The sequence below is a fragment of the Dicentrarchus labrax genome, unplaced genomic scaffold (genome assembly GCF_905237075.1).
Source record: "Dicentrarchus labrax unplaced genomic scaffold, dlabrax2021, whole genome shotgun sequence".
NCBI lineage: Eukaryota > Metazoa > Chordata > Actinopteri > Moronidae > Dicentrarchus > Dicentrarchus labrax.
In genome coordinates this window covers 28,786,952-28,804,061 of record NW_026136721.1, presented here as the reverse complement: position 1 = coordinate 28,804,061, position 17,110 = coordinate 28,786,952, and the positions used below count along the sequence as shown (strand labels likewise).

Here is a 17,110-nt window from a genome sequence, read left to right as displayed (position 1 = left end):
AATATTATATCTGAGTTTCTATGGCAATACTTAAATAATATTTTTTTCTGATTCCTTACTAAACAAAACATCAGTAAAAGTATTAAAGTATTCAAATCCTTAATTTAAAAGTTCAGTACTCTACTGTAGCAGTACCACACTGTACACTTACATAAAAGTACAGAAGTATATTCTGCACAATGTACTTTAAGATTCAAAAGTAGTTAGAATACCGAAGAATAATATAATACTAAGTATTATATCAAATATACTTATGCATTAACATGCAAACAGCATTTTCATGATGAAGCTGACTACTTTACATAATATTCGGTTGGTTAATCACTGAAAATGCATCACATTTTAAGTAAGTAAGTGTAAGTATGTAAAGTCGTAATCAAAGTAACTATAGTTATCAATTCAGTGAAGTATTTAGAAGTAAAAGTACCTAAAACTTGTACTGATTAAATTACTTATTTTCAACGACCACACAAAAAGACAAAGTTCTCATATATTAAATGTTGTCTAAATAAAGGCAGAATTATAAAACGTTTTCTTAACTAAGAGTGTGAAACTCTTGCTACTTGACAAGACAGACACAGAGCATTCAAGTTTAATACTCAACACTAATGGCGACATAGGAAACTGTAATAAATGAATCAGTGTTCAAGTATTAAAATATCAGACACGGCAAATTCCATTTCGATGTTTTACTGATTTGGCAAAGTTTTAAAAACAGATTATATAATTTCACAGCTTTAAATACAAGAAGCATATTTATTAATGATAATATAAAACAAGTAATGAAACATTTTCAAAGTCATTAGCCTACATGACATTCCTCAATACACTGACAAGAAACAGCGATACCAGTTACTATTATAGCAATTTTTCAATATAGGAGGAGATGGAAGAGAAAGAGACTGAAGAAAAAATAAAATCAAGAGTAGGTTTGGTCACTTTCCAGAAAGAGAGAACAGATTAGTAAAGTAGTAAAGAGAGACAGAAACAAAGAGACATATTAAAATTGGCACATTCATAGTACGGTCAGGGTGCGCAGTAGTTAATAGGGTATGCTACACCGAGGGAGAGGAGGGTACAGTTGAAGGAGAGGAGGGTACAGTTGAAGGAGAGGAGGTTAGACTTGGGGACCATGCAGTGAGTTCAGGCTTGTTGTTGTCATTAGTGGTTACAACCACAGCAAACACGGCTGCCAGGTGACAGTAAAGCACTGATACATCCAACTGTTTTTCACCTCAAAACAGCTTCTCCCCCTCTGTCTGTCACTCTTTTTGGCAACGTGAATGAGGATTCTCTTTCACCAGAAGAGTTGTATTCCAGTGAAAGTCTGTTTTTTTATTTATTTTTTTTAAAGAAAATGTACATTGCCTGCAACTGCTTCTCGTGTAGCCGTTCTGAATTCATGCGGGCTAACGCAAACCGACGCATCGTCACTGATCTCAGCTCTCAAATGTACTTCTTCATCCCAGAACAGAGGTGCAGAGTCCAGCTGAGCTCTGTCCAGTAACAGTCCTCGAGACCAAAACAAAAGGAGAAGAAGCAGGGGGCGTAATTTGACATTCAGGCACTCTTGAAAACAGCCACACTGCAACACTGTAGAAAAAGGTCAGAGGTCAGACAGAGTGCGTTCATGCGGCGTCGGACCAGGCGTCACCACACAGAGACTCAGATGCTACACAAACACACATGCTCACGTGTGCAAGCAAAGGAGCACCTTTAAATGCAAGAGCACACACACACACACACACACACACACACACACACACACACACACACACACTCAGACGCACACTTTCAGGAGGTTTAAAAAACCAAAAGGAGAAACAAAGATTTCACTCCCGAATGGTCGTTCTCCGCCTCCCTCTCCCGTACATTAGATCAGTGGTCTCTCTCAGAGCTGGTTCAACATTACTAATGTTAAAGTAACTTTGCAGTAATAGTAGCTTCACATCAGTAGCGTTTCAATCACACCGCAGTGGTACAGTGGCGCTTCAAACTGGTTTTGTCCAGTCGCTGCGGCAGTCCTGCCAGGAGGGGATTAAAACGCGGGTTCGTTCCCCCCCGTTTTGTTACAGCTCCCCCTGTTCGGGTAAGTGCAAAAAATCTTCATCATCGTCATCCTCAACAACAACACATCTTGTCATTTTCTTCATCTTCGTCAGTGCCTGTGCTAATGCTGCCCACATCGAAGCATCGGCATCGTAGACAGATCCAAGATCAGTATTCAGCAGGAGAATACATTCTGCTCCGAATCAACGGCAGGTGTCAAGAGCAGTCATAAGGGCTTGTCGATCACAGTCACACCTGTGGTTAAAATAAATAAATAAATTATTGTTAATATATAATAATAATTTAAAAAAGTTCAAGCAAAAATGAAGTTAATCGTTATTATCATCTCTATTTATATATTATTTCCTCTCTCTGTCCTGTTTGCTGGTTTCAGGCCAGCGCTTGTTTGATTTATCCTTGTTAAGTTATTTATTTCAAATATAGCCTTTGTTACTTCTGCATAATTTTCTATTTCATGACTGTAACCATATACTGCTTTCTATTGTTTTCTGCTACCCATTCTTAGAAAAAACATGCTGTATGTATCTTATTATAATTCTTAACTCATTCCCTAAGCACCACAATAAAATATCAAAACAAAAAAGTTACCTTTCACTAGTTTGGATGGAAAATATTAAGTTAGCAGCATGTATGCTTACACACCTGCATAACTGCGTCCTGTGCTCATGCAGGTCGGCAGTAGCGTCCACTTGTCCGAGTTTGGATTGTAGAACTCCACAGAGGCTAAATTGCAGCTGCCATCGTCTCCTCCCACCACATAGAGCAAGTTATTTACAGTGCACACACCTGAAAACACACACACACACACACACACACACACACACACACACAGAATGGAGATTAATGGACGTCTGACGGAGTAACCAATCAAACCTGAGGATGTCGCTCTGCTTTACCTGCGTTACGTCGACACATGTTCATGTCAGCTACCTGTCGCCAACTATTAGAGGCCGGATCATAAACTTCACAACTCTTCCTCACCAATGGACCATCATGACCCCCAACAGCATACAGTAAACCTTTTAACACACCCACACCTGAGGATGACATTTACAAGATCTGGTCACCATTCAATCAGTAGAGCAGCATCATTAGGTCTTACAGAGCGTGTGTTGTTTTGAATGTTAAACAGAACCACAAACACTCACCTGCTCCACTGCGTCTCGTGCCCATCTCTGCAATGTAGCTCCACGTGTTGCTTTTGGGGTTGTAAGCTTCTACTGTACTCAAACATTGTCTGGTTGCACCATCGTAGCCACCAACTGCATACAGGATCCCTGAAAAACACACGTGAAATCCATGTAGTTGATATATTTCTAATGACTTATGATGAGGGAGGCACAGTGCTGGACATAATAAAAACAAAATTAAAATTAAAATACAATATTTAAAAAGTTTAAAAAGACAGTCTTATTTTATACCTTTTGCTTGAAAAGAGGTGAAGTGAGTGAGTTGCAATCTGCACACTGCCAGATGCCACTAAATCCTACACACAGGAACTTTAAGTGCCTTTTATTTTGTGTTGATAAGGATCTAATAATCACTTTGTTAAAGCTGTTTTCCCGTGTTTTATAGTAACAACACTACAGAGTGCAATAATGTATTTTTGGATGCGTCTACAAACTATGGCTTCAACAGCTCTGGTTTATACGGTTTATTTTGTCCACCCTCTGATCTATTTCTAAATGCAGGCTGTAAAACTGAACGGGGAACTGTATTCACCATTGACGACACCCACTCCTACACTGCTTCGTCGGGTACTCATGGGTAACACGTGGAACCACTCGTCTGTCTTCGCGTTGTACGCCTCGATTGTCGACAGACCTGCAAACACAAACACAGAGCACGCATCAAAAAACTCCATTAAAAACAACATACCTGATTAACTCCTGCTGTTGAACCAATTAAAAGGCCTGTAGGGATTGTTGATTCACACCAACACACTGTACCTGTGCTGCCGTCGAAGCCCCCCACAGCGTACAGGAGCCCGTTGAGCACAGCAGCCCCCAGCGTTGATCGGCGGTCTTGCATGCTGCTCACGCTTGTCCAGCGGTCCATCATCGGGTCGTAACAGTCGACCGTCCGCACGCGCAAAGAACCGTTAAAACCACCAACTGCATACACACACCCACTCATGTACACCACACCTGAAGGCAACAACACAGAAAATACACAGGTAAACACAAATATCTAGAAGAATACTCACACACAAACAGTCTGGTCTAGTGAGGATGAAATGCTGGAGCAACCTCAGAGTGGAAAAGTCATAAAATGGGAAACGAAGGGTCAACTTTGGTGGAGATTACTTGTTTTGTGAATTTCCCCTTGAGCATCAATACAGTCCAAACCAAACTGGAAACTCTGATGTGAATTCTGTGTCTTTCCCATCACATTTTAAATAATCCTCGGGTAAAAACTGCATAAAGTGTAAGAGAATCCGTATTTGTTTGTCCCCTATGGTACAAATAGACCTGCAATAGGTGTATATCTAAGTGACGATGACACCTTTTTGCTTCCTTATATTGTTTTCAGTGTAGTTTTTAGGACAATTTTGAAGGAGTTTAGGAGTTGTTACTTGAGTATTTGCATTTTATGCTACTTTATATCTTTACTCCACTACATTTATTTGATATTAGTTAGTGGTTACTAATTACAAAATAAAAATGAACTAATAAATTATATGTATTTTTATGGATAAAGCTACCCAGCAGTTAAGAAAGTGGATTAGTCTGATCTTTGCAACATTAGCGATGCTTAAACATTAATGCATCCAATCATATACAATATATTATTCGAAAATGAACCATTCTATATAATGTGCACTTTAACTTTTTGTACTTTAAGTATATTTACATGCTAATAATTATGTACTTTTACCTAAATAAAATTCTGAATGAAGGATGTTACTTGTACTATGTTTACACTGTAGTATTACTACAGGGGTTTTACTTTAGTAAAAGATCTGAATACTTCCACGTGTCTTTACAGTAAGGCCTGTCTGTAGACGAATACAATGGAAAATAGACGGAAACACACCACCAGGGGGCATGGACGGGTATGGAAGATCACCTCTAAATACAAAATACTTAAAAAAGAGCAGGAATGTCACAGGATTTTGATTGCCTGATAGTGTACACATCTGATTGTTGCATCTAAAGACGGAAGTTACCACAGTCTGTAGCTGTGTCTGTACTTCTAAAAACTAAATACACCATAATGGGTGGACAGGGCCAGTTCCCCCCGTACAATGCTGAGAAATACAGCCTCCTGCATTTGGAGGACATACCCTCCAAATTAAATACTGTTCAGGTGAATCTCATCAACTCATAAAATCTGGAAATATCACCTCACCGTATGAGCTCTAACAGGAAAAAACATCCCCAGATTTTTTTTTACTTCTCACCAGATGTTATCAATCACATATTTATTGAAGTTAAACGGATAGAGTATATTAAATATTAACCTTGTACACCATTTGCCAATAACACTGGTAATGTGTCATGAAACCTGTCCAGTTTATCATTATTTACACTTCATTGGCTGTTTGAGGGCAAGTTCCTGGTGACACATTTTATTAACTAAATATTTACAAGTCTGCCTAACTCAGAGGTTGCGGCCTCTTCGATTGTGACGCTGTTTATTGAGGTTTTCCTACCTGCTCTGCACCTCCTGGTTGGCAGCTCGGCCACCTGGTACCATCGCTGCTCCTCAAAGTCGTAACACTCAACGCTGCGGATGGCCTTGGGAGCCTGGCCTCCGACCACAACCATCACCTAAACACAACACAAACAGCAGCGCCATTACATGAGGAATTGTAGATGAACTGTTGTTGTTTCTTATTTATTAGGACTAAGTCGTGTAGGTACCTTAGGACAGCAGGCTGGCGTCCTCATGCGTGTGCGTGCAGTCTTCATCAGAGCTCTCTGGTCAGCCGGCAGCAGGTGGTACTTCATGGCCTCGATTAGGTAGTCTTTACACGCGCTGCTGTTCTTAATCAGAGACTCTTCCTCCACCCGCTAACACAACAAACCAGTGAGAGAGAAACCAGTTCAATCCAATGATAGTTCAATTTGAGCCTTTGAAGTAGCAGCATTGGATTTCTTTTCTCCTTCACAGGCAACAAAAATGATCTTTCCTCACCTTCACTGATAACATCCTATAGTGTTATTATATAGAGAATGCTTTCTCAGCTGGTGGGTCGCAGACTCGTTTTGAATGGGTGGTCAAAAAATATCTATTTTAAATGCTTAACTATGTGAAGTCTGACCTGTTTTGACAAAATAATGCTGTTAATATTATTCATATTCATAAGAATCAGCAGCATGTAGTTGTGATGTTCATACTCAGTTTGCTATTAGAGTTAGGTGCTCTGATTGGAGTGATGAAAATACGTGTATATTTTAGGTTCAAAAGGTGACAATGCATGTATTTTTACTAGTCGTATGACTGGTGTGTGTGTCTGCCTGATGATAAGGTCCTACTCTCTTGTATACATTATTCGCCACTTTACATAAAACTAGCTCTATATTTTCAGCATTTAAAATGTCCATATTTACATTTTATTCTGTATAATGTCCAATATTGAGCCATATTTCATATCCCATGCTCTATATCCACTTAATGACTTGCTTACACCCTCCTACTTGTTGCACAGTTTTTTCTCCTTCTCTTTTTTGTTTAACCTAAGTTTTCTCTTTAAATATCAAAAGTTGTATTATACATATTAATATATCATATTTTATTACACTGTGCACAATCTATGGAGATGGCAGCTAAGTATTTCACACAAATCGTACTATGTGTCATTTACTGTGAGAAAAGACATAATCTGATTTATTTTTTTGCCACTTCATCCCTGTTTCAACAAGAACAGAAAAAAACAAGTTGGACGACGTCTCCTGTAAACTGGATACGTAACAACATGTTGCCTGGCTGTGTGCCTGCAAACAGAGACAGAGAGTATTTATCCTGCCTGGCTGTTGAAACAAGACTGACACTTAAGTACAGAGCACTTCTTAAGCTGCAGCGGTTCAACTGTGATCAAAACACGCAACACAAGCCACAGTAAGAAATGCTACTGACAACGAATGACCGTCTGTGTTCTGCAGCTTAAAACCTAAAAACTCTTCTGCCTTCGATCATAAAATAACTGTGTCCTCTGAGGCTGCGGTTTAAACCACCAGTATTTTGGCATCTTGTAGAGATCGTAGAGGCCACTGTATCTGTTACTACTGTAGACCTGGTTTAACTGAGCTTTAAGGTCATAAAATTCAGCGTAAGGACAGGTTCATAAAATTTAGATCATGTTATTAACATTTCAATGCTAAAAGCAAGCGTCGACCCTCTATAGTCTACAACTAAAGGTGTCACTTCTTCCTCAGTTACAAGTCCAGTTTGCCAGTAATGTAGAAGTCACAGAAACAAATAATCATATATGTATCTTCAGACCCACTGAAGTCCACTGATAACTCTGTATATCTCACAGATTACTGATACTGCAGTCGACTGAAAAGAAACAAATGTGCTACAGTATGATGTACATTAGACTTAAATATTTAGAACAGTATTACTTAATTGTAGTGAGTCTGAAACCATCAGGATTTTAACTTTTCTTTTCAGTGAAAATTAAAATTGTGAGGCAAGAAGGATCATTCCCACTAATGGTGAATCTTATCGCAATCAATATCCTATACCTGTACTGTATATTCATAGCCCTGTCTACCCTATATTCTTCTGCTAAATTACTGCTGTATATATATTTTTTTGTCCAGTTCAATTATTTATTTTTACAACATTAAACTACCTCCTGCAATATTATATTTTAACTTAAATGACATCTGTATAAAACTGCATATAGTGTACATACAACCCTAATTTTTTCTTTATAGCTTGTATTTTTCTATTTTATTTTGTTATTTAATGTGTATTTCTTTTTTTCTTATCTGCTCTGTTCTATCTGGAGCTGCTGTAACAAGTGAACTCTCCCAGTGTGGGATCAATAAAGTCTTATCTTAAAATAACTGCAATATGATTTTCTTTTACCTTAATCTTATGTTTAGTGGTTTAGTTAATGTAATTCACTATTGGAACTAAATTCTTTATGAATGTGGAGTCATCGGGCCACTGTCGAGGGTGAGGATCTCAATGATCGTGCAACACAACATCACTCACTGTGTAATGACGCTCACTCGTGTTGATTAATTGTACCACAATGTGGAAAATGTGGACAACAGTAGACACAAAGGTCCAGTTTAGCACACAGCTGCATTTTAAACCCCTGAAAGTCCCAGTTTAGCTGGACCTATCAGACGTTAGGTGACCGATCAACTTCTCCATTCAGTTCAAGAGCACAAACAAACACAAAAAACACACAGATGCAGACACTCATACCTGCACCAGGTATTCTCTGGAGAGAAGCGGCAGGCGGACGTGTTCCATCAGGTGAGCCAAGTGTTCCTGGCGGACATCTTTATCGTGGTTGACCCAAGCTATCACGGCCTCAAAAACCTACACAATCAAGTACACAGACACACTTTAAGCACATCAGGGTGCAATCATTTTTGGTTGTGTTGTCCTACCTGAGTATACTGAGAGGGGTGTGTGTGTGTGTGTGTGTGTGTGTGTGTGTGTGAATACCTTCTCCTCTGTGGGGATGGTGAGTTTGTCGCTGGCGATCAGGCTGGACACTTGCTCCATGCCCAAATTGAGGAACTCTTCACTCCCAACCACCTCAGTGAAATGTTGCTCTGTCATGAAAAAACTACTTTGTGACTGAAGGTGAATCTTTATCTTTAAAACTGTGTTTCTCAATATTTTCTTTAATTACACCTGCTCTCATTCTGTCACATCCACTGTCCCACATCCTCCAGGACACACACGCACACACAAACCAATTTTAGTAGAGCAATGATAGCTATCCACACACACACACACACACACACACACACACACACACACACACAATAGAGTTTTGCACACACACAAACCTGCGTAGCTGTTCGCCTGCGTGAGGAGCTGAGAGCAGGCGTGTAGATCAGCGAAGGCTCGTATTCCCAGACAGTTGGATGGATGAAGTTGAGAGCTCAAGAACTCACAACAAGCCTTTTTCACCTCATTCAGCTGGAGCAAGCCGGCTGCAGGCAGCAACGCCTATCAGACACACAAACACACAGAATTTCCTGCATCAAGTGGTAGTTTTGTTCCTATATAATGCATATGAATTCAGTTAAAGGGGTGACAGGGTGGCCTGGTGTGTAGGGACTCCATCTTTATGTAAGTTAATCTAAAACTACCTGCTTGTCGCTGCTACAGTTTCCTTAAGTGAGAAACTAAACGTCTCCAACAAATTGCATATGTGTGGATTACAGTACAAGGTGTTTCTAAACTGAACCGTAAATAACGGTAGTAAGAATTGCTAAATTCCTTAAAGTCTGAATCTTTTACACCTCCCAAGAAAGAGTGAATTCCCCTGTGGGCGAGTGAGGAGTTTCGAGGTGTTTAACATGTGAGAACCATTCATCAAGTGAAATAAAGAGATATTTGTAGTAGTGATCTGATTATTCCCTAACCTCAGTAGCAATCTCAGCAACATCAGTATGAATCATGGAAACAAATTCGTGAATTCCTCCGATACTTGGTTGGTCAACGAGTACGTGTGTCTATCTGTGATCTGATACTATGTAATTTATTTGCCCAAAAATAGGACACTGCTACTTCCCAGCAATGTCCTGTTGACCTTTTTTTTCCTCAAGGATAGTAAAATCCAGACCCGCCTTACTCTGAGTCTGACAAAGGGTTTAACCAGAGCCAGGCCATAGAAGAATGATAGTAATAAGCTTAGTAGTATATCCTTGTTAAATAATAATAATATATCTTTTAAGTTCCGGTATCAGAAAGGAAAACATGGTATCAGGAAATATTAAATTTCTACGTTAATGTAGCAGGTAAAGTATAACGCAGTGACACTTCTGCTAAAGAAGACTAATTTCTACACTATGCAAGGTTATTTTATTATGTATATACATATATATACATATAAGACTGTGCATGGAAAAGACTTGGGATCATGTTGGAAAGTAATGCAACATCATCCACTTGGTGCAGTTATTGGTTGTGATAAATGAAATGTCACTAGAAGAAATAAAAACTTCTCACTTTGTTATTTGCAGTCATTTTTTATTTACTGATTACTTGTTTTAAAAGGTCGCCTGACACAGTATCATGATTTCATCAATGCAGCCAGAACAGGTTGTTGGATATAAGAACCGTTAAAGCGAAACCAGCGTGTTTGGTTATCAGTTATGGGAAGAAACAGAAAGTTTCTTTTGATATGGAGCTCAGAAAGGCGGGACTGTTCAAAGATGTGTGATAACTTTGCCGGTGGGAAGCTATCGTAGGGTTTAGTCACCACTGAAGATACTTTAAAGATGAAATGATCTTACTGACCAGCTCTTTGTCAGCTGGGGTTTAAGATGTAAGATGTTTTTTTGTGTGTGTGCATGTAAACAGTCACTGAAATAGCATTAAGCATTAAGTTCCAGATAATGAAACCAACAGACCAAACCATTTAGCCCATAGAAATGTGGAATATTTGAACAGAAGTGGCTGTTTCCACTGACCAGTGGAATAACAGGATATAAGTCTTCACATTATGCATTCACATGAGTATAAATATGTGTCGGCTTACCTGCACGTTATCCTCTGTGACCTGTATCTCTGCTGTGTAGATGTAGTCTACCAGCAGGCCCAGAGTCCAACCGTCCATCTCCTTTATCCTCACTCGTTTCGCCCTGCTCTCTGCCATCTCACCTGTTGGTACACACGCATTAGACATCCATTACCACCCAGGACAAATGTGGGTGTAAAGCTCCTACCAGATGTCCGGCAGCATGGAGGGAAATAGAGTCCTCACCTGTGAACATAGCGTGGAAGTAGGGGCTCCCAGCAGCCAGAACCACCCTGTGAGCAGCGATCTCCACATCCTCCGCCACTATGGTCACGTCACACAACAAGCTCTGGCTGTACGGGCATTTAAGACATTGAGAGGCGAGGGGTTAAAGTTTAAAATGGACGACACCCGGAAGATTTGGGGGACGATAAAGAACAAAGAACTGCATCACCTGCGCAGCTCATTCATGACTTTGAACGCCTTCCTCATGTGCCGAGGGTTGAGAGTGACAGGACCTTGCCTCTCGACTCCATCTTCTTTGTCCAGAGCGTGTGGACAAAGTCTAGTGCACCTAAAGAGAGAGACAGAACAGACACATATATACATGAAGCAAGCAAACACTCACACACATTAACAGAAAATGACTCAGTAATAATACATGTAGATTATTATATTGTTCATAACTGAGAGCGGAAACGGGAGGAAAGCAATGTTAATACAGCGGATAAAGTCTGTGGGATTACTATAGATTAATCAGAACAGTCAACCCAGTTTCTTCCCTTGTTGTTCCAACTTACAACAAATGTGATAAAGGTTAAACTACTACATTCCTCCCTTTGCTGGGGACCCCCTACAACCTTGGACCCTGGACCCTAGTTTGGAAACCACTGTGTACATAATACACAACGCGGTGTCCGTATATATGAATATAGCTGTTATTTTCTATAACATGACATCTCAGAGTGTATCATCTTTCATACACAAGGGCAACTTAAAAACAAGGAAAATGAGAAGCTGTGTTCATCCATCACAGACAGGTGAGAGTTGGTTTAACCGTTAGCAAGGAGGAACTGTAGCAATTAACATATACTGTTGCTATCGATGCCTCCAGTTTAATATAGCACAATGATTTAGAAAAAAAACACAAGAAAAAAACCTATATTTTTTTACTTTCTCTCTCGTGGTATCTACTCTAGCCATGCAGATAGTTTTGGTTTTATTTGTCTAAGTTGTATGATTTCTGCCTCCACTCCAATACAATAAAAATGAGTACATTTCTCACAGTATCACAACAATTAAGGTAATAATTGTAATAAAATGTCCTGGGCATGTACCAGCCAATCAGAAACAAATATTCTCCATGACTACGATGACAGAGAATAATATAAACCCTTTTCCTGCGTGATAGTTTATTTATATCAGTTACAAACACTGCTTCAAGTACCAGGTTGAATGTCAATTTGCAGCATTTGTCAGCTATAAAAGAGGGTCAATCTGCAGGTTATATTGAATTCATCTATCCAAATCATCACCGACACCAAGCACGGAGGCAGTATGTGAAGAAAAGGAAACGGAGGTCACAGGTTACCTGGGATACGATGACTGATTAGTATGTGACAAATGCTGCTGTGGCATTAAACCCTGATATGAGTCAGCACTGTAGCAACTGCGATTTAAAATTTCATTTGTCTCTAGAGGTTCTCGCCACGTGGGTTTATCTTTATCTTCTGAGGTTTTGAGATGTTGCTTTGCTCCTGCAGACACTGTCCTCATGAAAACTGGATTATAAAGTAACTGGGGCCTTTGATTGTGGGGACAGATGTTGCTGTTAAATGTCATTTTTTTAATGCTGTGAGCACCACAAATCAAATTCCACCTCACCTCCATTGTATTGAGACGTATTAGAATATATAATATATATATATTAGAATATAACGAATATTAAAAGCTACCTCTCATTATAATGCAATACAATTCAACAGTACCACACACTACATCCTCCAAAATGAGCATAAAGTTGAATCAACACCTCTATAAAACCCTATTATAACCCTGTGTGAAGGTAGGGTTTTACTGCAGGACTGTTGTATTTTATCTTTATTTATTTAACCTTTATTCAACCAGGAAGTCTGAGTTTGAGATTGAAAGCTCTTTTCCGAGGGAGACCTGGCATTAGTTTTAGCTAGCAGGAACCTAATAAACTGGCTCCTAGTGACACCCCCACCTCACCTCCCACCCTCTGTGCAGCGCATACGTACCCCTTTTTCTTCCAAGTTACCATCAAATAAAGACCCAACCTGTACTGGATTAATAACACAACCTGGCCTCGGCACTCATAAGCGTCAACCGGTTTGAGGTGATTTGATTATTTATAGGAATACAAACCATTTGAGCTCAATATAAATGTAATATTTAAAGTCTTTAGGTGATCTCTTGGCAGAGGGATCTTCTACCAGACGGGGGCCACAACATGAGATAATAATGAAGGGCTGGACACTGTGGATTTAGTACTTTTGTTCCTTAACAAATGAGCAATAAATCAAATTACAGATACCAATTACCACACAGTGAACATGGGGCTTTTTCAGGTCTGGATGATTAACCAGCCTTGATTTAATTAAGTCGCCACTCAGTGCAAATTTGGATTTGTAGATGCTGGAGCACTTCAAACGACAAATACATAAACATCATTAACTAATATTCAGCAGTACTGCATGGGAGAAGTGTTTACTTGAGTAAAAGTACAAATGCATTAATGTAAAAATACTTAATTAAACTTGTTCTTTAAAAAAGTACAGACACATTACAGGCAAAATGTACTTAAAATCTCTTTCTCACCTCTCTGGGAGTGATTTCTTTTAAACTGTTAATACTGACGCATCAAATCCAGCATTTAAAAGTGTGGAGCTGATTTAACTTGTTTAAAGTTAAAGGGGGGTAAATCTGAGGGGTTTATGAGATGATTAATGGGAGAAGAAATTTTAAAAAAGGACAAAGTTGTATTCAGGGTTTTTTCCCCTAATCATAGCAGTATTCTGTGAAACAATTATTATTATTGTAATCATTATAATTTTAGGGGTCATGAGCCATGAGAAAAAGTTGGAAACTCCTGATAATAGGGTATTTTAATAAGCTTATTATATGTTTTTGCATGTAAAACAAAGCTAATAAATATAGTGGAGTTTACTGTGGGGGGGTTAAAACTATAAAACACCAGAAAATGAAAGTAAAGTAGCTCAAAACTGTGACTGTACTCTCTCTCTTTCATAATAAAACATCCAACACTGACACTAAACATAACATACAGCTCATGGTAAAATCACGTGGCCCCTTGTTTTCTGTCACAAACACACCCACACACACATGGCTAATATAGAAAACTGACACATACAGTAAAAGAAAGAAGAAAAAAAACCCATCTCTTCTGCCATAAAACACCTCAACATATCATAAACATTATAACACACACACACACACACACACACACACACACACACACACACACATTCATCCCCTCTCACACACGTTCATCTTCTGCGGACAGGTTCGGTATCAGACCCCGGGTATCAGTGACCACCGGCGGTCCATCCCCTCCTCCTCCTCCTCCCACCCTCCACCGGTCAGTGAGCAGACACACCGGCTGGCCGCTGTCTCTGTCAATGCGGCACCATCAGTCAAGCAGCCACTGGGAAAAACGTCAACACACACACACACATACAGTAACACACACATACAGTAACACACACATACAGTCAGCTTCTTTGCACTTACAGCGGATGACTGTCCATGATTCCGGTGTTTTTCAGAGGCTGAAAACTTGGCCCAGCGGCATGCACCATTCCATATCCACAATGTCGTCTTTTTAATGGGTCTAAATTCAGGCGTGAATCCCGGCGATCATCTGTCCAGAGGCGGGGAGACAGGCTGACGGCTGCCCCATTAAAATATCAGCCCTGTTTGCATATAAATACACAAAACCAACCCCCCACCCCCCACCCCGACCCCCCGAACCAACAACCACCACCACCCAAACTGCGGTGACAGTCAGTACAAAAAACACGTTGCGATTCAACCCGGCTGTTGTAACCCTGCAGACTGCCTCCTTCTGTCGGGCACAATCCCCTCCTCTCCTCCACCTCCTCCACCACCTCCTCACCTCACCACCAGCACCACCTCTCTTCCCAAAAAAAAAATAATAATACAAAAAAATAACAAATGCGCAGGAAAAAGAGCCAATAATAGAGTCACAAAGGGGGTTTATTGGGGTGGTATTTCTCTCCCCCCTTCGTCCCCCTCCTGGGTGTATATGGGTGCGAGAGGCGGACGGACGAGGCTACCTGTTATTTTCCAATCGCTGATTAAAACGCACAAACAAGGACATGTCGGCAAAGACGGTCCTCTGAGCGGCCAAGGCGTCCCACAAGAAAGCACTGTCTCCCTCTAGCTGTGGAAGACTGAGCAGGGGTTGGGTGAGTGTAGTGGGTGGGTGGGTGGGGTGGAGATATATAATGATATATAAAAGGTAAATAAATAACAACAATAACAAACATTTTAAGATTTAGATTGTAGTTCTATAGCAGCCACTTCACCAAGACTCAGAACAAAGAGAAGAGAACAAGAAAAAGCCAAATAATGTAAAATAACACATACAAATAAATGAAATATGAGAATATTAAAGCTTTAAAAGACTCTAATATTTACAATGATACAATAATATAGGCTACTGTATATTAATAGTGCACATCAGTGGGTAATGCAATATGTTGTACAGTGAGGTTGATAATAACTGTATGTTAATTATTTATATTTACACTCACAAGAAGAGATCTGCCATGTAACAATCCACATTGTAAGATATATTTGTAACATAAATCTCCCAATCAAATCTAGTTTTGACTTAACAAACCACCATTTTAATACTCATAAGACTCTATTTTATTAAGTTTGACTTATAGTAAGGTAAAACTTGCCTTATAATCTCAGTTTTGATTAATTATCTCAAACTGCCTCACAGTGTTTTTATATTTTATATCTTAAAACCCTTGTGGCCCCAGTAAGAGGAGTGGTTGCCAAGGCAACAACTAATGGAGATTCCCAATAAACAATATTTATGACTTCAAATCTCATAATTTGTAGTGATTATCTCGTGCTTTTTTTACTTGATATATTTCATAATTATGACTTACACCTATATTTCTTCAGTATCTATTAATAAAATGTTACATATTATACTTATACTATATTTCATAATTATGACTTAATAACTGAAAATATTTATATCTTATTTTGACTATCTCAACATTTTTGATTCACTATCTCTAAATTGTGACTCTTTTTGCCTTAATGTCTCATAAATTTGAATTAGTGAGTGTTTGTATCTTTTAATAATGCATGAGTCATCAGTTTCTCTTTTTCCTGGCAGCTCCCATAAAAGGTAAAGCTGAGTCAACAAAGTAAACATCTCAATCATGTGTTAGAAGAAGAAAAGGGAAGCCTGTTTGGAGTCCTACAAATGCTTTACAGTAAATCCATTACTCCCCATTTTCCAAAGCCAGGACCACAGACCCCTGTTCTGGTAACGAGCTTTGTCCCCAGAGCCCATCTGTGAAGGTTGGTGTCTGGCTGTACCGTCAGTGGACAGGCTTCAGCTGTGAAAACTGGGGAGAACAAGTCTGTTATGGTGAGAAGACACTGAATACATTAGAGACAGGCTGTCAGGAGGCTCAGTCATGGCTTATCTGAAGTCATTTCTCTCCAGTGCTTTCATACCAAAGTGACATTGAATTAAAAAGGTGTACGCAGGTTTGTTTTCTGAGCTGTAATGACGAGAGTTCACTTTAATATTAGAAGTGATTTTATTCCAGCTACTCGCTCCCATGTGGGACATGTTTAGTGATTTTGTATTGCATTTGAATGAAGTTTGGACACAGATTAAAACAAATAATGGTCAAAATTGAAGTAGAACAAGCCAAGTATTGATTATGTATTGGTAATGCTTCAAGAATATCTTTATTAGATAATCTCTGCTGGGTAAATAAATCCTTTACACTCCATGTCCCCAGTTTGTTATTTTTTTAAGACTTATTAAAGCTCTTACAGAGTCACTAAAGACATTTTACAACTGGTCACCTTCCATGTTGAACTGCCATGTTTCTACAGCAGCCCAGAAGGGACAAACCAACTGGCTCTAGATAGGAGCGGTCGTGTTTTCCGCGGCCACCGTAGTTTCTCCATCGTGCAATCTGCAATTACACCGTTAGATGCCACTAAATCCAACACACTGGACCTTTAAATTCTACGTAAAGTGTTTTTTAATCAGAAACATGGAAGCGTGTTTGCACAGTACGAGAATAAAAAACAAGAAAAACCTCA

General features: G+C 39.4%; 1 protein-coding gene across 1 annotated transcript; it reads right to left on the bottom strand.

The window, feature by feature from the left end:
* Positions 1-674: 674 nt before the first annotated feature.
* On the bottom strand, positions 675-14,735 carry klhl2 (kelch-like family member 2). Its single transcript, XM_051384054.1, has 15 exons — positions 14,510-14,735; positions 11,190-11,309; positions 10,982-11,088; positions 10,757-10,878; positions 9,057-9,219; positions 8,707-8,816; positions 8,461-8,577; positions 5,937-6,086; positions 5,726-5,843; positions 4,020-4,217; positions 3,793-3,894; positions 3,219-3,347; positions 2,967-3,107; positions 2,713-2,856; positions 675-2,304 (listed from the first exon to the last, which is right to left on the bottom strand). Exons 1-15 carry the CDS (start codon positions 14,575-14,577, stop codon positions 2,276-2,278), a joined length of 1,818 nt encoding a protein of 605 aa, XP_051240014.1. The 5' UTR covers positions 14,578-14,735; the 3' UTR covers positions 675-2,275.
* Between the last annotated feature and the right edge of the window lie 2,375 nt (positions 14,736-17,110).

What these genes read in the sequence shown, in the direction of transcription:
- klhl2 (XM_051384054.1), bottom strand. Translation starts at nt 14,577, where the DNA reads ATGGTGCATGCCGCTGGGCCAAGTTTTCAGCCTCTGAAAAACACCGGA. An exon ending in CCAGAGAATACCTGGTGCAG is followed by an intron (nt 6,087 to 8,460) that starts GTATGAGTGTCT and finishes TTGTTGTGTTAG; the next exon opens with CGGGTGGAGGAAGAGTCTCT. An exon ending in CACAGGACGCAGTTATGCAG is followed by an intron (nt 2,305 to 2,712) that starts GTGTGTAAGCAT and finishes TTTTAACCACAG; the next exon opens with GTGTGACTGTGATCGACAAG.